We start from the raw sequence: 19,329 nt of genomic DNA on the forward strand, positions 1-19,329 counted from the left end.
TTTTGTTAAAATGATCATTTTTTGGTTAAAGGATTGAAAAATGATCATGTTACTAAATGTAATGAAAACGAAAAAAAACTTGGGAACATATTAAAATAAATAAGTCTATTCTTTTTATTTTATTTTTTTTGGTCAAAAAATAAATAAGTCTATTCAAACCTCAGAATTCTAAAATAGTTTTACGTTGTCAAGAAACTAATATTTTATATATACATTACAATATAACCTCTCAAAATAAGTCGAGATACACACTTATTACTACGGAACAAAAAAAATATATATACACACACTGACACACAGCAATGCATTATGTTCTCCCATAGGAAGTCGACGTTAAAAAGCGTTAGCTCGACAGAAATCTTGAAAGAAAATAACATCCTTCTCTCTCTCTTTCTCTCTCAACTTATATATATCTATAAATCAAAAAATCCTCTGCTCCATCTCATCTTCCTAATAGTTAGTCGTGCCTTGGTCAGAACTCAGAATGTATTGTTTCTGATACTAATCTACCAAAAATAAAATTCAAAAAAATTCTGTATGTTCTAAATTTTGGAGACTGTTCATACAGTCTTCTTACTCTTTTTGGTCGTCGCTTTCTGTTTCTCTCTTTTCTTGTTTTGTTTTGTTTTTTTTGCTTGAGCTATTGTGGTCATCACCGGAGATGGAAGTTGTTGAGAATTCGAAAAATCGGACTAATTCTCCGGAGAAAAAACGTGGAGGCTGGAGAGCCATTTCGTTCATCCTTGGTATGTTCTTTTCTCGTTTCTTCCTTTATTTTATTTTTCAAGGTTTTTTTTCAAACTCTCAACATGGTATATTATTAAATAACTACGAATTTCTTCATCCATAGTAAAAATTATGGTGGACCGACATATCAAACACGCTTCATTGATCCCTTTCAATTGTTTTATGGTGTTTTTGTCGAGAATTTTTGTCTTAGATTTCACATATTTCTTAATTTTAGAGAGACTAACACAGCAATAACACTTTTTTTCTTTAGCTTGAATTCTGTAAATTTACATTTCACTGAAAATACCAGTAATCTGTAGTTGTGGCCAAGATCATGCTAAAATCATGAGCACACTAAACTCATTTGCGAGTCACGCAATCGAATAACCAAAGAAAATAAAATCGGACGAATTGACTCAAATTAAGAAATTTAGTCATGCTTTTGTTAAATTTTAGGCATGTTATATTGTTTTGGTGTAAACCTTTTTGCACATAAGCAGGAAATACACTTAAGCTTTTCAGACAAATCATGAGTTACATACGTTAATTGTTTTTATCGGTCTATCCAACTTAAGTAACCGAAACTATTTCATTCATAAAATATATTGTTTTACGTATTTTCTATTGTGGTGACATATGAAATTCACTTAAAATGAGAAATATAAAGGAAATGAGACGCTGGAGAGAATGGGAACGCTGGGGATATCGGCGAATTTTATGGCGTATTTAACCAAAGTGCTCCACATGGAGCTAGTGGAAGCATCCAACGTTTACAACTTGTGGATGGGTTTCACCAATCTCGCACCACTCCTCGGTGCTATAATCTCCGACGCCTACGTTGGCCGCTTCAAGACCATCGCGTTCGCCTCCTTCTTCTCCCTTCTCGTACGTTTTCATATCTTATTCTTTATAAACAATAAGCTTAATTACTTATAAAATGGAATGTTGAACTACTTAATTAGTCTAAAGAATAATATTAGACAACCGAACCAAGTGATGATCACAGTCTAGTTACTTTGTCTTTGGTTTTAGCCTTTTAGGAATCGATTTGATCTCTTGGTCACTTAAAAATTTTACGTAGTTAGTAGCTGTGTATTTTGTAAATTTAGTTTGTATTTTAATTGAGATCTCCCAATTATACTTTGCATTATTTGATAAGATTGAAAATGGAGGTTTTTTTACTCGCTGAATTGTTGTTTCATTCATTTTCAAAGATAATGTAGATAAAAATCTGACGGTCTATCCACATCACTAAGCTAGACAAAAACAGCATTATATGCCCTTTTGTTTTCTTCATCTTTTATTTTTTCAAATCTAGCTTATCAACCTTTTTACTTTGGCAATTACTATTTGATGGTTTTACACATCATTTCCTATTAATGGAACTTCCGTAACACAATGGAGTTGTAAGATATTATAAAGTTATTAATAAAAAGGGTATATGCTATATAAAGTCCATTGAATTCAAATTGTTTTGCTCAATATGTTTTTCCATAAAAAAGGAATCAATCTATTTCATAATAAATCCAAACAGGGACTATTGACGGTGACACTCACAGCTTGGCTGCACCAACTCCACCCACCACCGTGCAACAACATCCACCATCCAGAGACTTGCGACGGTCCAAACAAACTCCAGCTCGTAATTCTCTTCCTCGGTCTCGGCTTTCTCTCCATCGGAAGCGGCGGAATCAGGCCATGCAGCATCCCTTTTGGAGTCGACCAGTTTGACCAAAGAACAGAGAAAGGACTTAAAGGAATGGCCAGTTACTTCAACTGGTACTACTTAACTTTCTCCATCGTTCTCATCATCTCGCATACCGTCATTGTGTACATACAGGACAATATCAGCTGGATCATCGGGTTTAGCATACCGACCGGTTTAATGGCTTGCGCGGTCGTTCTGTTCTTTGTCGGTATGCGGTTTTACGTGTATGTCAAACCAGAAGGCAGTGTGTTCTCTGGTGTTGCTCGAGTCATCGTGGCTGCTCATAAGAAACGAAGCCTCGAGATTCCTATGGAGGATGATGGGACAGTGGAGTATTATAATCCTCCTTCTAAACCTGACGTGTTATCCAAGTTACACCTTACCAACCAGTTCAAGTACGTAACCCTATCCTAAATATAGAAGTATCGGCTCTTAAGTTAATATGTTTTTGGTTTTAAGTGTAGGTTCCTCGACAAAGCGGCGGTGATCGCAGAGGGTGATCTGACATTGGACGGAGTTCAAGCGAATAAGTGGAGGCTATGTAGCGTTCAAGAAGTTGAAGAGGTCAAATGTTTGATGAGAGTCGTTCCGGTTTGGTCTGCTGGAATAGTCTCCATCGTTGCAATGTCCACACAAGCAGCTTTCATAATCCCTCAAGCTACGAAAATGGATAGACACATGGGCCAGCACTTTGAGATCCCGGCCGGTTCTGTATCCGTCATCACTTTCATTACAATAGGTATTTGGGTGCCTATCTACGACCGCGTCTTAGTCCCATCCTTATGGCGAATCCGCAAGTTCAGGCTCACGCTTCTTCAACGGATGGGGATAGGGATCGTCTTCGCCATTCTAGCCATGTTCACTGCAGGATTTGTGGAGAGTGTGAGGCGCCCACGAGCTTTAAAGTCGACACAAACGTCAGTGTTTTGGCTAGCGTTGCAGCTGATGCTGATGGGACTCTGCGAGTCGTTTAACTTCATCGGACAGATCGAGTTCTTCAACAGTCAGTTCCCGGAACACATGAGGAGCATCGCGAATTCGCTGTTCCCGCTCTCGTTTGCCGCAGCTCACTATCTAACCAGTCTGCTGGTGACCACCGTGCATAAATTCTCTGGCGGGAAAGACCACCCGGACTGGCTGAACAATGACCTTGACAGAGGGAAATTGGATTACTTCTACTATATGATTGCCGGTTTGGGTGTGGTTAACCTTGTCTATTTCTGGTACTGTGCCAGAAGTTACCACTACAAGACCGGTTCACAAATCGAAGATTTCGAAGAGGAAAAATCTTAGGTAGACCAGAACGAAACCACATACATGATCAATCTAAAAGTTATGAACCCTACCCTAGCTGTTCGTGCTATATGGATACAAATATATAAAGCTATATTTGATCATCAGAAATAGGCTCTCATGGAAAAAAGGATTACTACTTCACATGTCGGAAAAAGTAACATTGATGGCCACAAAAAAGTTCATAAGAGAAACCGAGTAATATGCAAAAGTTCCAAAGCCGAGATACGGCTTATATAGGTTAAAGCCGAAACTTAATCAAACGAAGGAGATTGCGCACCCAAAAGCCAGAGGCTGAAAAAGCTAAGACGCAACAGCAACATTGGAGTCTTGGTGGTTGTTGTATGAATGGCCATTTCCTCCACCAGCACCACCACCACCACGTCCCCTTCCTCTGTTGTTGTAGTAGCTCCTTTGGTAACCGTTTCCACCAGACTGATCATAAGATTCGTACCTCCCATTCGGGTAGCCACCACCTCGACCTCCACGGGCATTTGAATAGCCTCTTCGACCACCTCGACGGCCTCTCTGGTTCTGCTGGTAGGATCCACGTCGCACATACTGTTGCTCATAGTCTCTCTTGGCGTTCTCTGCTTCAACCTGAGAATAGGCTTGTTCCTGTTGTCCATGGCCTACCTCTCCTTCCGTCACTGACTCATCCTTCAAACCAAAAGAAAAACAAAAAAATCAGATTCAGCCTCGAGCAATTCATATAAAGATAATTAGAGTTCCACGTTCCACTGGATTACCTTTTGATTCTCAAATTGATCATTGACAACTGATTCTTGTTCTTTGTTGTTTGAAGCTTCTTCTTCCTGGAGAAGAGTTGAACAATCAAATAAGCAACCAGGCATATTGAAAATTAAGAATGTACTTCTCTATCCTATCCCAGCAACTTAGCTTTACAAATGATCTCACTCTTGCATCATTAAACATCAAATAGTTCTTCTTTCTGCTTCGTAGCAGACGCCTAAACAAACTATGACTCCTTAACAAATGAAGTTCGACTCCAACCAAAGAAGGGAGATCACCAATCTACTCCTTCAGATAACGTTAGAACTTTGCATCTCACAAAGCCGTAATTATACAGTATGTATAAAACAGTAAACTCCAATAACAGAATTGCATAAATTCGACCACTAAATAATCATAGCTTTAAACAAAAAGTGATGAAACAACAATGCAGCTTAAGAATAACGTTTCACAAACAAAGAAAGAGAATTCAGAAAAACAATCAAACTCTTAATAACCATTGAGTTCTCTCTACAATTCAAAACGCAATCTCCTCTGGAATACTAAAAAGTCAATACCTTTTGTTGGTATTGTCCAGCAGAAGCTTCAACGTCACCAATGGCCTGGAAAGAAGCGTAGTTACCAGCTGCAGCCGCTACTTCAACCGGAGCTTTCATCACCGGTGTAGTAGTGAAATAATCAGAACCCATAATCTTCTTCAACTTCTCTCTCAATGAAGCATCTAAAACATCATAATTCTCAGTAAGTAAACCAACATCCAACATAAAGAGAAAAGAAGCTAAAAGACAAATAGGTCAAAAACACAGATTTGGGAGTGTTCTTACAAGAAATGTTGCAGTTTGATTCAATAGGCTGATCCGAATTAGCTAGCCATAGCTTGGCGTGCTCGATGCAACGCTCCAAAGCGTTCTTGTGAGACAAGCTCGAATCCACCGGCCTAGATATCATCATGCTCCAGAGATTCGAAATCAAATCCAAATCCCTATCGGAGAGCAGTTCCTCGGCATCATCGGTAACGTAATCGTAAGTCAAGCAGCATCCCCTCTCGTGCATCCTCGTCATCATTATTGAAGTAAAATCGTTCTGCGACTTCACATCGAAGAGCGAGCCAAAGTACAAGAGATTCACCAAATCCTCTAGCTTGGCATCGCCATCGCTGTGCGATTCCTCGGGAATGTTGACTTGAACACAGGCGGGGGTTTGATCGGATGATTCCCGGTGGTGCTGAGTAGTAGCGAGGCTGATTTCTTCCGAAACCGCGGCGGAGAGAGGAGCTCGGAGCTTTTCGAGCTCTTCGATTAAAACGACCACGGCTGGTTTCGATCGGAGAACTTCCTGCTGCTCCTTGTTCAGTGTCTTTCCCTGAGAAATCGACTCTTCCATCTGAGTGATTCGGTTGTATTTCTTGCGGAGGGCACGGAGACGCTTGTTGATGAGCGCCATGACTGGTCCTTCACCGGCGTCTGAGGAAGCAGTAGCAGTAGCAGCCATGGTGTGAAGGTTTGTGTAGGAGATCGATGTGACCGTCAGAGAAAATCACCACCGTTGAGCAGCGGCGGCGGCGAAGAAGAAGAAACAAGAGGAAAAAGAGGAGGATGGTTTAGGGTTTTCTGAGAAATGGGGATAAGTTGAAGCGTCTGAATTTTCGCTGTGATGCTTTCAGTTCTTAAATATATGATGGATAATTGAGATAAATATAAATCCAAGAAATCAATTTGAGATTATCCTAAATCCTAAATAAATACGAGGGTCGAATCAACAATTATCAACTATTCGGGTAGATATTTCTCCATTTTGTGGATTATATTTTGCTAAAAATTAATTTTTTTATCAATCAAATTATTGGGTTTTACGAAATAACATACCAAACGTACAAAAAGTAACAATACTAAATAAATACGAAATTGTTTCTTAGTTACAGATGAAGAGACACTCTCTTTTCCTCTTTTTTTTCTTTACAAAACTGTGGTTATCAATATAATTATTAGGTTTTTGGAAATAACATACGAAAGTACAAAACTAATACAAAATTGTTTCCCACAGAATAGAGACACTCTCTTTTCCTCTCTATTTTTTTATTTCATAAAATTATTTTAATCAATTAACTGTTTTAAATGGCATGATTATTAGTAAATAGATGGTTTTGGGATGGATTACTCGAGGAACTGATACTGTTAAGTTAATGAAGAGATTAGTAAACGTTTTATTCTTATTTAAGAATTTTCTTTGTTTAAGAAATATGTTAGGAGTTCTCAAAGATTATGAGTAAAACATATTTCAATATTGTTTTTGGAAAGGTTTAGTATTTGAAGAATTTCGTTTTTTTTTAGAATCTTCGGGGTCTTGCTAGGAGTCAACGGAAATTCGACTGATATGGTCCATATGGATCAACATGAGTTCTACTCTCACATAACCTTTTTGCCATATGCTGATGTGGTACGAATGGTTTACATATACTATAAATTTTCAGGATATTCATTCAAGTCATTTCCATTTACTTGGTTTTTGATTTATAAGAAAAATAACATTATTGCATGCCCGCACAAACGAACTCCAAAATCCATATATTCGTTTACAAATAAATTGCTTATTTACAAAAAAACAAATAACTTGTACTATATCCCCCAAAAAGATTGTTTATAAGTATTTTCTATTAACAAAACTCTTACTACTAAAAGATCAAGTAATGCTCAAGTGCGACGCCTTTTATCTCCGTGACCACGAGTCTTGTACCAACTACCAACTTTTTTTTATACTCTTCAAGTTTTCTTATAAGGTTCATAACATATGTCTCACCAAATATTTCACTGGCAATAACTCAATCGTTTGCTAATGTCTCCGATTGTCGCAAATGTATCCATGAAATCTTGTGCCACTAATGAATTCAACAAATAAACAAGCCAAAGCCAAACGTTAAGTAACACGATATATGAGAGATTTGAGAGCTTAAAGCTGGTGAAAAGAGAGTAATATAAATGAGAAAACTCACGTCTCTAGAGGCTAGCGCTGGTGGGTAGTAAAACGACATGCAATGTTCCATTGTTAGGGGGAAGTTGCAAACGAAGAGGGAACAGCTTGCCGTTTAAGGGACTGCGCGTGCACACCACAGCATCCTCTAAGCACGTTTCTTCACGAAGCGTCTGAGTCAGCTCCGCCACGCTGTTACCTTTAAACGTGAATGCATATCCAACGGTCGTATCGTCCTCCACGTGTCCTTCGTCATCAGCGATATGGTAATATATGGTTCGCCCATCAGATTTCGGAGGAGACTCAACAGACTGGTCAAAATGCAAATTGTTACGACGGTAATTTCAAACAGATTAGAAGGATATTTTAGTAAATTACTCACATCTGGATCGGATCTCTCCGAAAGAGAAGACGGAGTCCTCGAGTGAGAAACCGATAACGGAGAATTCGACGGCCTCCTATGCAGCGGCGGAGTCTTCGGCGATGGAGTCTCCTTCTCCGCCGTGAATTGAGGATTAATCAAGATCTCGACGACGTCAACATCCCACGAAATCGACTCCTGAGTCGCCGACAAATGAGGATTATCGTGCGTGACGGAGTTTCTCCACGGAGGAAGACCTCCGTTACCTCGGAGATAGTTACCGTATCTCGTCCTTAGCTTGATTTTGGTTCCTTCTCTCACAGGCTCCCACTCAACAGAGGAATCGAGCCGACTCGGTTTAAGCTGAACCACTTTCTTCCCCGTGGCTCCGAGCAAGAACCGGTCGTTGGAAGCGGTTAAGTATTTGCCGTAGCAGCTTTTGAGACGGATTACGTGGTGAGAATCGCGAACCGGCTCGACGGTCCATCGAGCGTTTTTGGTAGATCCGTTTCTGTCTTGGGTCACTGTTTCTTCGTCGTCGTCTGCTATTAGATATTTGTTGTGGCTGTTACGCATCCGAATAGCTTTCGCTTTCTGGAAAAACTCCATTGCTGATTCTTGTTTTGGTTGTTCCTTTTGGTTGAAGCTAATCGTCTGCTTCTGTTACGAGCAAATGAGTGTGTGAATGTGTTAGAAGAAGAAGTAAGATATGGTCTGTGTATTTATATGTATGTATACAAATATATCGCTGGGACTGGTCTAGATCGGCTTTCACGGTAACGCGGACACGGACACGACTATAATATTGGTTTAATGGATGCAAGAAAATCTGGAAAAGTCAGACTTTGCTGACTGGGTTTACCGCGTATTTAATTTCCACGTCAGCATAATATGAGTGATGAACAAAAAAGATTAAATGTTGCATAATTGTTACTTTGTGCAAAGCGTCTCTTGATTTCAAATCTAAGACAAACAGTTACATTTTTCAAACAGTTTCAATCCAAAGAATTTGGTCAATTGTGAGAATCCCAAGGCACCAACTATTCAAGACCAAATCTGGATTAGATTGTAAACTTTCTTATTTTCCGAGATTATATTATACTCCATACCTTTTTAATTTGGCGTTAAATCTGAGAAGAAAAATATATTGGCGTTAAATTATTATGTTATACTTTCATTCACCTGAATCATTTTATGAAAACTTTCATTCAAACAATTTTCATAAAAACATTGTTAAACCATAAACACAAGTCAAAGTTAAAATGTTATGATAAATAGCTACATTTGGTAAGCTTTTAGTTTGCTATATATCATCATTTTAGAGATAGAGATACGTAGGTAACGGATTAAATTAAAGTATCATGTTTTTTTACCATTTACAAATAAGATGTGATATAAAGAGTTCAGTAAGGTTTGAAATATTATGTAGTATAAAGAATACACCTAAATGTAAGTTACTGAAAACATAATAGATAATTTTATAACAAAAATATAAAAAAGGATAATTAAAGCCCTTTTCTACCCAAAGTGTATTATGGATCGAAAAGGATAATTAGTATATACCCTATGTCATAAAAGTATGGATCGAAAAAAGAGGATTTAAGCGAATTTTTAGAGAATAAACGTCTAATCCCTTGCACGCAAGAAAGACCAAGAGAGGAAAATCATGAGTGTGGGACTCTCCTAATTGCTTCCTTCCATGGACCCATATGCTCCATCACTAGTAATCATAACTAACACCAACTTTTTTTACCTTACATTATTTTCCACGTGTCTTGTGTTAGTTGGAATTAGATGTATTTATAAAAAGCCATTAGGTATAAGTTTTTATTGTTGGCCAAAAAGAAAAGGTATAATTTTCTTTCTTAATCAGCCTTTAGGTATGTATGCACAACTTTTTTTAAGAGTTTTTTACTGTCACTTACATGTTAAAGGTTTTACTACAAGAATATGAATCTTCAATCATTGTAGTAGCTTTAGTTGGATTTTAAGTGTCATAATTTGAACTGTTATAGTAAATTGTAATATAATAAGTTGTTCCAAGTAAAAACCAAATGAAGAAATATGAAATATTTTGGTGCTATAAGGTTGGTGGAACGATGTGGGTGCTTGTGGAGCATGGTATGTGTTAGTGGAGAAAAGAATCATATATGTCCATGTATATTTCTAAATTTCTAAAATTTTAAAGTAATTAATACGGTAATTAATCCCCCATCTTTTTTTACCATGTAATGCATGCCAACGAATTTCTAGATACACAAATTGTCTAAGTTCAACTAACACTAATAAATTTATATGGAACACTTAATTAAGAAAAAACCAATCAATGCACATTGTAAATGAAAGTGGATACTTACAGACTTAGTCAAACTTACCGGTTTTGGGGACCATCTCGGAGACATTGAACTTAAACCGAGAGAAGCGAACCGACCAATACTCTTCACAGACCCGGCAGAAACGGGCGACCCGGGCTCTGACCCGAGACCCGATCCGGAGATATGTGAAGAAACCGGAGAAGAAACAGAGCTCTCATCTCCATCAGACATGTTTCCATCAAGATCAGAACCATCAACAGTAATAACATCCCAAACCAACCAGTTCTTGGTCTTGGACGTATGAGGCTCGTCGTGAGTAACGGAGTTTCTCCACGGCGGCGTTCCGCCGTTAGCTCTCATCCATTTGCCGCACCAAGATTTGAGCTTCACCGAAAACCCATCTCGCTCCGGTTCCCACTGCGTTTGCCAATCCATCGGTTTGTTAGACGACGTCGTTTGAGTCACTTTCTCACCGGTCATACCTAACAGCAACGGTTTATTGCTCGCCGTTACGTACGTGCCGTGGCAGCTTCTCAATCTTATCAGATTCGGTTTATCGACGACGGTCTCTACCGTCCACACGGCTCGCCGTGAATCTCCTTTACGGCTTTGACGGATGGTTTCTTGGTCGTCGTCGGAGACTAAAAACTTGTCCAGATGGCTCCGTAACTTAACGGCGTTGCCTTTGGTGAATAACTCCATTTTCTTTGAGGTTTGAGGAAGAGACAGAAACGAAATCAGAATCGAACAGAGAAATTTTATTTTTGTTGTGACTTGTGAAGGAAGGAGATATATAATGGGTATTTTTTTGTTGTTGTATATATTATTGATAAATAAGCCTGGCTAAAAGGGAAATTTGTAAGTTAATACTTGGAGGGATTATTCAGCTTGTAAATTATTAAGAGATTTCCCATATAAAATGAAGAAACGACTAATGATGATATAAATATTAAACAAAGTGGGAAAGTAGGAAATGAATGAGTAAACTGTAAACAGTCAGGAAATGTATTCTCTTAATATACTGCGGAAGGTTCGACCTACGTAACTCATTGTATTTTGTACATTTTACCTCACTCGCGTGAAGTGCGTGATGCGAAGACTTCACAAGAAAATGTCTCACGTTGTGGCTCAATGTTTGGTATCCGGTTATATTATAAGATTTTATGTCCAGTTATATTATAAGGTTTTTTTATCCGGTTAGTTATATTGTAAGGTTTTTATACATGTTATTGGAAAAGTATACGATTTATCGACCAAACGATTACATTGCTTTTTGATTTCAATCCATTTGACCGGTTATTTAAATGCACCATTACATACCTAAATGTAAATTTAAATATAAAGAGGAAACTAACCCATATAGTTAAAGAGGGATATATAAACTTTAATGATCCGTCATGATCATGTAATATTGATGAAAGATCAGTTCAGCCAAACTATTTTAAATGTAGCTTCCGAACTTCACAACCGAATTAAAATTCTGTGTATTTTATAGAAGAAATTAGAATACTTTTAATTTTCATATTATAACTGATATGTTGTGAAAAGAATGTTCATTTTATATATTTTAATCAAAAAAAGAATACAACAGAGAAGGAGAGGAGATGAGGAGAACGTAAAATGTAGTGCGCGTGGGCTATGTTGTTATGTATCTTTTCCATAAAACAAAAAGTCAAGAGACTTGTGAATATTTGCGTAGAATATTTTAGGATTCGTCGTCCGTTTCTAAACAGTTGCATTTATAGATAGATACACATATGACCGTATGATACGTGTGTATCATATCATTCTGGATAAACGAAAAGAATATAAATATCAGAGTTTGATTTTCTTTTGTTTTCTTGTCAACATGTCCTAGTCGAGTTTTTTGTTTTCTTTTAGTCCTTTCGTTGGCTTTTGTTGCCGACGTCAGGCTTTGAAAGAAACGGTCTTTATTTGTTCTTCCCACACCGAATATGTTCTTCTTAGAACTCATGGAAATTTCAAATTCATTAGGTGATGCATAATCATGCTTTTCTTCTTGGTTTTGTTAAAGTGATGCATCATGCACGTATGTAATAAATAACAAGTCTTAACACTAGTTTTTAAAATAAGAAATTACACAAATCCTAGTCATTTTGTTTATGCATATGCTGCCTGGAGAGAAGATCACGCCATCAAGGAAGTTCTTAGAATTTTCTTGTCAATTTAGAAGCAATACAAAAAAGTCCAATCGATTTACTCTTAAAGATTCAATGTGATATTCAGTTTTTTAAGGAAATTAGGAATCACGTTTTAAAAAGACATGTTGTCATGTTGCAATTAAGATCCATATAATTATGTTGGTCATTTGGTAAATTCTTATAACAATATTTATCATATATGGACCATGTACAGAGAGATCTTAAGAGAATGTGTCTATCATTTCTTGGGTAATTTACATAGAATGTCAAAGTCAACTTTTACATTGACCATAACAAGACGGTGCCGTTTTGCTGCAGTCAATCGAACTTGAAATATAATGACTCCAACGCCTTCGCTTTCTCACCTGCAATTACAACAGCTTCTGTCTTGCCTTCCATGGCGTAACTCTTCTCCTGCCACAAAACGTCAACGTTTCATAAACCGAACAAATAAAAGATGTATCTATCTCCTCATAGCTGTGTCCTGAATCAATAATTCTGCTCATATAAGCAGACTTCAAGAATTTACCAGTAAACGCCACAAGAAAGGAGCACCATCTCTCTCCTTTATCCTTCTCTCCAGTACTTTAGACGCTGCAAATTCGGTGTTCAAAACGTAGAGTTAGCTAAGTAAAACGATAAAAACCAAGCTGAAGAATAGTTTTTTTTTTTTTTTTTTGGGAGTGTACCAGTGGAAGATTGGCCGGTGAGCAAAAGCAATTTGTACCAAATTTCGTTAAAAACATCCATCTGTAAATCCGATGCTCCAATCATCTATTTGAGCACGATAAAGGCAAGATCAGTTTTCCGTATCTTCATCAACAAGTTTTTGATTTGACATGTTATCTTATTGAAGCAAGAACATGCGTTACCTTATAGTCAACAGCATCAAAGTCTGGACCGAGCAGTTCTAGAGCTTCCTTGTAGTTGCCTTTTCCGTATTCATAAACAGCTTCAGCAAGCTGATTTTAAATCAAGAAAGACGATCTTATAAAATGATAAAGAACTCAAAAAATTTCCTAATAGTTATAAGTCAGGATCAACAAGAACAGACCTGTATCGCTTTCTGCATCAGTTGTTGTTTCTTCTTGCTCATTTTAGAAACTCTATTACAATTACAAGAGTCTGACGATAAGTCAAAAGACAAAACTTTCATTTCTAAGAAAATGACACAAGAGAGAAAAGCGGTACTGACCGGGATTTGAGGCCCTCGAGCAATATGTGTGCTAGTGAAGTGTTTCCAACTTTGCTCAATGCCCATATTGTTGTAATATCAAAAAGCCACTCCTGATACCACATTGACTGAACAACGAAATTTAACTTAAGAAGAAGAGAAAATAAACACATATGAATGCAAGGCAAACAAAATGTATTACTTACTTGATCAGTCAAACACTCTGCCAAGATCTTCAGTCTGTCTAAAACCTCATCTAGATTATCTCGTGTGTCCAAGCGCAATAACAAACCGAGAGCATCCAGATAAACCTGAAGTTTAATATTGGAAGTACTAGACATAAGATTGCTAGTGGAAGTCTCATATTACATTTTTAATAAGGAAGAAAAAGGATAAGGGATTTATTACATCTCTAGGAACAGCATCGTCTTTCTCCAGTTCTTTACACATCTGATGATCATATATTTCTTGTACCTTACTTATGGGAGACCCTCCTTCCAAGTAACAAACAGCTACATGCCACCAATTATGCGAATACCTGATTGTTGCAAAATTTTGGTTTTCTTTAATAGGCCGTTTCCGAGATGATAAGAAGATGTATATACTTTGTTACCTTAAGGAAGAGCAAGAATCCCATGAGGCTGAGCATTCTTCCATGAACTCTACTGCTTCCTTGAAACGACATTCAGTTTGAAGAACATGACACAACTGCCCCCCAAAAAAAAACAGATGAGAGCTTGCATATGGGTAGAGGAAATATTACCCAAAGTTACAACAAAAGACGAGGATAGTAAGCGTTGGAAACTCACGCAGTGATGAGCCCAAGAGTCGTTCTTGTTGATCTCATAGCCTTTCCTAGCAGCTTTCTCAGCTTCCGCCAAATGTCCAAGCTCCAACAAGGGAAATGCAAGCATACCATAAACATAGTCTAGCTCTCGATTTTCCGGTAAAATCTGTCAAGTTTACATGGCCAATGGAGTTAATTAAAGGTAGTGATTTTAAAAATTCCTGGTTTTGGAAGTATAATTCTTGTAAGTACCTTCTCAAACAGAGGCAAAGAGAGATCGGGTCGACCCATGTAGAAACAGAGAATCTCTACTCTCTTCCAAGACAGCAAATCTTTGGGAAATTTTGTTAAGAGCTGCAAAACATAAAGAGTTGTATATCAGAGTTAAAATAACTGCTAGGAAGGAAAGATCTATCCGACTGAGAGCAAGCATAACAACAAAGAACCGGAAGCCAAGAAACATATTAACCTTAGAATGTAACTCCAAAGCCACATCTTCGTCCATATTCTCAGAGATCAAGTAATTAACAGCCTTGAAAACTTCTTTCTCATACGCCGTGGCTTTCCCCTAAAACGAATGAATTTTGGAGGTCAAAAACACCAAAGCTCATTGAGTATCGTGGATTACAGAAATGTGGAGAGTATCATTCCTTTGCTTAGAAAGAATCATAGACAATTAAGGAGAAAACGAGGAAGAGCTTACAAGTTGGGATTCTGCAGCTCGAGCATAGTAATTGGCTCTGGCAATATCAGAAGAGCTAAGGTAATGGGCAGCCAGAATGTTGCCCAAAACACAGTCTTTATCATACAATGGCGCTTCTAGAATCACGTTCCTCTCTCTTCCATAGCCAAGAACCTTCATCAGACGTGGAAACAAATGTCAAAACCCAAAGTGGGACTGACACAACAAAGAGTGAGAAAAGAAAAAAAATATCACAACTTTAAGCATAACAAGACAGAAGAATTTCAATCAATAACGGTAAGATGAAAAGCCTCAAATCGACAGAATCAATCAATCAATCCTCCTCGATAATTTCAAGACACTTAAGCAACTCCATAAATGATCAAAAAGGAGACACATTTACGAAAACCCACAATAATCAAATCAAGCCATAGAGAATCGGTAGCAAAAAAAAGACAACCCTAATGTAAGAAAGATTTAGACGAACCCACCTGGTGCGAATAGGAGTTAATGGCAGCGATGCAACCATCTGAAGAGGTATTGACCTCATAACCCCACCAAACGCATCTGCTTCCTTTTCTGTACTCATGAATCTCACTTTCGTCTTCTTTCTGTGTACCGGAAATACGAAACAGAGTTGGCGCGTGAGGCTAGGGGATATACTTTAACAGAGAGAAGAAAAAAAAGAACAAGAAAGAAAAAAATTCTCTAAACAGTGTGGAAAAAAACTGATAATTATGCGCAAAGGGATATACTTTATTTTCTCGTGACAACACTTCGACATATAATCATGTTTGTTTTAAGAGATAACTAAATTCTACCATGTGCATTCGAAAATTATTTATCATTTATTAATTTAAAAAAATTGGGACTATTAAAATATAATTATAATTCGTTCATTCATATTATTTATATATATTTTTAAATTTGATTATTAAAAATTTTAGATTTATTTAATAAAAATATACAATAATATATTATTTTTATATTTATCATTAAAAATATTACTTAAATTTGAATATTTAAATTAAATATAAATTAATATTAAATTTCTTATTTTTATAAAAATATAATAATAATTTATTCTATGATTTTTAATAATAATATAATCTATATTTAAATAAATTTATAATAAATCTAAATTCAAATTTAAAATTTCTAATTTATTTTAAAATATAAATTAAAAATATTTTTTTTATTAATATTACATTAAATTAACTTATTTGATAACATAAATAAAAGTTATCCAAAAACAGAATAAGTTGAAAACTAAATAAAATTTATTTGAACATGAAACATATGCTTTTGTTTTAATAGTATAGATACGGTAAAAAAAATATAAGAAAGTTATGAGAGATAATACGGTAGAACTACTGTCTCATTTAGCTTTTGTCCCGTTTTATACAATAACAACAATCGTACTCGTCTTGTACAACATTTCATACGTAAACTTTTAGTGTTTTAAATTTCTAATTAGCACTCAATCGTTGTTATTAACAACTACATAACGAACACGGTAGTCATTAAAATGTGAAACGGACATAGTTTACTCATTCAGATATCTTTTTGCAAAAATACTCATTCAGATATCGTTGATTGTTGCCGCCAACAATTACGAAACAAACAAAACTAATAAGGTACTTAAAATTTTAAAAGGGGGAAATTATGGACTAGATCAAAATAATTTTAAATCAACCAAAACACCTAGACTATGGCCCATAATATTGTATAAAAGAAAAACAAAAAAATAAGATGCAAGTTCTTGCTTCATGGGCTTTAAGCAAGAACCGGTCAAGCAATATGCATGCATCTGTTATTTTCGTGTAGCAAAACGTTAAAAGAATGAATTAGAAGGCAAATGAAATTAGCCAGAAGATATGAAGATGAAGTCATGAACCAAGAAAGATCCCCTACCATGCATTTCAAAGACATGGACACGTCCTGAGTAACAGTACAACATGAAGTCTTCATTGATCAATCTGCAGAAATACCAAAAATTATGTTGACTGAAACTTGAGAGGACTCGTTAAGTATTTATAAAGTTAGAATGCGTATAGGAAGGTGGCATAGGTTGTGGATATACACGTTGACAACCAAAAAAAAAGTTTGTGGATATACACGAAATATTTTAACAAAAAGAAAAAGGATATACATGAAATGATCAAATTGAAATTTTATTTCTTTTGAAGTTTCTTAAGTAGTGTATAAAGACTTTTATATTAAAAACGTAGGATTAAGGAGGACTATTACAAAATAAGCAATTACTTGCAAAATGAAACCATGAATCCGTACACTATCCAAATTCCAAGCAACCCCATCTCCAGCACATCATATCGTAATCCTAACTGGCTTTTGTGTCCCTTTAGAAACATGGAATTGTTCATTATATATAATTACTTTTATATAAACTAAATAATTTTATTAAATTTATGGCTTTTATAATTTAAAATATGATATACAATCATATTACTCCTGTAACAGTAAAATAGTTGCTAAATTTCATTTGATTTCAGAATTACTTGCAATAATTCTCTGATGTTTTATCTCCAAAAAGTGCTTTCATTTTTTTTTGGTTCCTTGTTATTTCCCATCTTTCTTTCATATCTTCTGTCAAAAAGTCTTAGTCAAATTAAAAGAAAGTCAACTTTGCTGAGGTGAACATTCAATCTAGATGGAGACTAAAATTGAGTTAAATTTTTTGTTATGTAGCAGTCGACATGATATATAATTATCACTTGTTTGAAAACTAGTTTGTCGCTACCAACCTTCTTTGGGAAATTTTGTAAAGTAACTCATCCTTTTTTGTTGTTTTGTTTTAAGTTTTTTTTAAAAAACTTTTATCCTACTAATTCATTACAATGGGAAGAACACAACTGACTTCGTCCAAAAAAAGATGGGAAGAACACAAATGATATGACACAATTTGTATTTTTTTTTCGAAATAAACCTTTTGAAAAATTCAAGAACTTTCAAGATATATAACTTAATTAGTTTGATACAGAAAATAACAACCAAATTGGTTAGGTTATTAGTTGACTTGTAAGAAATAGTGCTTTCATGTTATGATGGAAAATGAGAGATCCTTAATTAAGCGATATTCATGAGTTTGCATAATCCACATGTCTCAGTTACCCCATTTAATCAAATGCGGGTTAATATAACCCTTCTTTGAAATTGTTATAATCATCGGTCAAACAATAAATGAAAGCGATATATATAATTAATCTTGGAAGCTTCACAAGAGTTTGTACAGCCAAAAAAGCCTAACATAATTAAAGATATCTTGGAAGCTTCACAAGAGTTTGTACAGCCAAAAAAGCCTAACATAATTAAAGATACTGCAATAAAGACGAACCTTGTCAAGTTGTGATTTAGTTAGGAGTTAGGATTAAGCTTCTCATCAGTCTCCTAGAGGTAATTGATAAGAATGTTGATGATCATCGATGCCATGGCGAATCTTCTCGAAGACGACGGTCCAAATCACGCGGCTACCGTCACCGTCTTCCTTAGGAGTGACCGTGATGGGTGCTATGACTGTCTTGTAGCAATCCGAGGTTAGACAGTCACTTATTCGGAACGTCACTGTTTTCTTCTCCGGATCCAACGACTCCATCTTGTCTTGTCTAAAGCTACGTGCGGTGAACCATAGCAGTTAATTAAGTGTGTTGATCGATATGAAGGAATATGAATGTTATGGGCAAGTGTTAATGCCAAGCTCCCCAGAAGAAGATCCATGTGGTGCCATTCTCTGAATATGGTAAGTATACGTTTAATTTGTTGGTTTGAGTTAGTCCTTTCCAGAGCCAAACACAGGCTGACTTTAAACACAAGCATGTGTTTCAGGTCGGTGACTTTAAAAATTATTTTAAGGCCAATTTTTCACTTAAGTTAGTTCAGTTGGTCATGTGTAGTTACGTACGGGCTATTCTTGTTGATTTCGCGAGTTCAATACCTCCCAGATGCGTGCATTTGACATTTTTTTTTTTATTTTTAAAAAATCGATCTACCTGTTGTCCCACATCGAGAATACTCAGAATTTAGAAGGGGAAGCTGCACTATATATAAGAGTATTCATCTTTAAAAATTAGTTGTTTTCATGAGTGAGCTAACGCCCTTGGCAATATAATTGGGGTTTTAGCTGCTCTAATCTTATAACAAAAAAAATGCCTTTTAAGGGGCCAATTTTTTCGCCTTTTCTTTGCTTGTAGTCCGCAAAAAGTCAGGCAGTGCTCTGGTCCTTTCGTCGAAGGTGTTTATATGTAGAGAGTCTAGACTCATACATATAACAAAGTATTTTCTTCTCTAGAGGAAATAAAAGAGTTATAAGTAATTGTTGTCTTTGCATAACAAGGTTTTATTTATATTACAAGGAAACTCCGAGACATTGATGACATATTT

At 36.2% G+C, this 19,329-nt stretch overlaps 4 protein-coding genes across 6 annotated transcripts; 1 reads left to right on the forward strand and 3 right to left on the reverse strand.

Annotated features, from left to right (window-relative positions):
* Positions 1-332: 332 nt before the first annotated feature.
* LOC18992525 (protein NRT1/ PTR FAMILY 2.12) lies at positions 333-3,838 on the forward strand. The gene is made up of 4 exons (XM_006415933.2): positions 333-746; positions 1,397-1,614; positions 2,264-2,832; positions 2,902-3,838. Exons 1-4 carry the CDS (start codon positions 662-664, stop codon positions 3,728-3,730), a joined length of 1,701 nt encoding a protein of 566 aa, XP_006415996.1. The 5' UTR covers positions 333-661; the 3' UTR covers positions 3,731-3,838.
* Positions 3,839-3,851: 13 nt separating this feature from the next.
* On the reverse strand, positions 3,852-6,138 carry LOC18992527. Its single transcript, XM_006415934.2, has 4 exons — positions 5,308-6,138; positions 5,041-5,204; positions 4,480-4,545; positions 3,852-4,390 (listed from the first exon to the last, which is right to left on the reverse strand). Exons 1-4 carry the CDS (start codon positions 5,972-5,974, stop codon positions 4,034-4,036), a joined length of 1,254 nt encoding a protein of 417 aa, XP_006415997.1. The 5' UTR covers positions 5,975-6,138; the 3' UTR covers positions 3,852-4,033.
* Positions 6,139-7,031: 893 nt separating this feature from the next.
* Positions 7,032-10,971, reverse strand: LOC18992529. The gene is made up of 4 exons (XM_006415937.2): positions 10,187-10,971; positions 7,833-8,471; positions 7,473-7,761; positions 7,032-7,358 (listed from the first exon to the last, which is right to left on the reverse strand). The coding sequence occupies exons 1-3, from the start codon at positions 10,826-10,828 to the stop codon at positions 7,477-7,479; spliced, it is 1,566 nt and encodes a 521-aa protein (XP_006416000.1). The 5' UTR covers positions 10,829-10,971; the 3' UTR covers positions 7,032-7,358; positions 7,473-7,476.
* Positions 10,972-12,493: 1,522 nt separating this feature from the next.
* LOC18992530 (tetratricopeptide repeat protein 38) lies at positions 12,494-16,914 on the reverse strand. Of its 3 annotated transcripts, none has more exons than XM_024152683.1 (15): positions 16,846-16,914; positions 15,423-15,542; positions 14,953-15,105; positions 14,719-14,817; positions 14,502-14,603; positions 14,272-14,415; positions 14,076-14,170; positions 13,871-14,000; positions 13,669-13,773; positions 13,484-13,575; positions 13,343-13,394; positions 13,161-13,250; positions 12,978-13,062; positions 12,818-12,882; positions 12,494-12,702 (listed from the first exon to the last, which is right to left on the reverse strand). In XM_024152683.1, exons 1-15 carry the CDS (start codon positions 16,900-16,902, stop codon positions 12,607-12,609), a joined length of 1,485 nt encoding a protein of 494 aa, XP_024008451.1. In that variant the 5' UTR covers positions 16,903-16,914; the 3' UTR covers positions 12,494-12,606. The 3 variants fall into 3 exon arrangements, with proteins under 3 accessions (XP_024008451.1, XP_006416001.2, XP_024008452.1); XM_006415938.2 differs by having other exon boundaries at positions 13,484-13,590; XM_024152684.1 differs by having other exon boundaries at positions 13,484-13,590; positions 15,419-15,542; positions 16,846-16,907.
* Between the last annotated feature and the right edge of the window lie 2,415 nt (positions 16,915-19,329).

The sequence above is a fragment of the Eutrema salsugineum genome, unplaced genomic scaffold, assembly GCF_000478725.1.
Source record: "Eutrema salsugineum unplaced genomic scaffold, Eutsalg1_0 scaffold_5, whole genome shotgun sequence".
In the NCBI taxonomy this organism is placed as follows: domain Eukaryota; kingdom Viridiplantae; phylum Streptophyta; class Magnoliopsida; order Brassicales; family Brassicaceae; genus Eutrema; species Eutrema salsugineum.

What these genes read in the sequence shown, in the direction of transcription:
- LOC18992525 (XM_006415933.2), top strand. Translation starts at nt 662, where the DNA reads ATGGAAGTTGTTGAGAATTCGAAAAATCGGACTAATTCTCCGGAGAAA. An exon ending in CCTCCTTCTTCTCCCTTCTC is followed by an intron (nt 1,615 to 2,263) that starts GTACGTTTTCAT and finishes AAATCCAAACAG; the next exon opens with GGACTATTGACGGTGACACT. An exon ending in CACCTTACCAACCAGTTCAA is followed by an intron (nt 2,833 to 2,901) that starts GTACGTAACCCT and finishes TTTTAAGTGTAG; the next exon opens with GTTCCTCGACAAAGCGGCGG.
- LOC18992527 (XM_006415934.2), bottom strand. Translation starts at nt 5,974, where the DNA reads ATGGCTGCTACTGCTACTGCTTCCTCAGACGCCGGTGAAGGACCAGTC. An exon ending in ATCAAACTGCAACATTTCTT is followed by an intron (nt 5,205 to 5,307) that starts GTAAGAACACTC and finishes ATGATGTTTTAG; the next exon opens with ATGCTTCATTGAGAGAGAAG. An exon ending in ATCAATTTGAGAATCAAAAG is followed by an intron (nt 4,391 to 4,479) that starts GTAATCCAGTGG and finishes TTTGGTTTGAAG; the next exon opens with GATGAGTCAGTGACGGAAGG.
- LOC18992529 (XM_006415937.2), bottom strand. Translation starts at nt 10,828, where the DNA reads ATGGAGTTATTCACCAAAGGCAACGCCGTTAAGTTACGGAGCCATCTG. An exon ending in CGAGATGGTCCCCAAAACCG is followed by an intron (nt 8,472 to 10,186) that starts GTAAGTTTGACT and finishes TGCTCGTAACAG; the next exon opens with AAGCAGACGATTAGCTTCAA. An exon ending in CGGAGAGATCCGATCCAGAT is followed by an intron (nt 7,762 to 7,832) that starts GTGAGTAATTTA and finishes CATTTTGACCAG; the next exon opens with TCTGTTGAGTCTCCTCCGAA.
- LOC18992530 (XM_006415938.2), bottom strand. Translation starts at nt 16,902, where the DNA reads ATGAAGACTTCATGTTGTACTGTTACTCAGGACGTGTCCATGTCTTTG. An exon ending in GATTCTTGCTCTTCCTTAAG is followed by an intron (nt 14,001 to 14,075) that starts GTAACAAAGTAT and finishes TGCAACAATCAG; the next exon opens with GTATTCGCATAATTGGTGGC. An exon ending in TGATGCAGAAAGCGATACAG is followed by an intron (nt 13,251 to 13,342) that starts GTCTGTTCTTGT and finishes ATTTAAAATCAG; the next exon opens with CTTGCTGAAGCTGTTTATGA.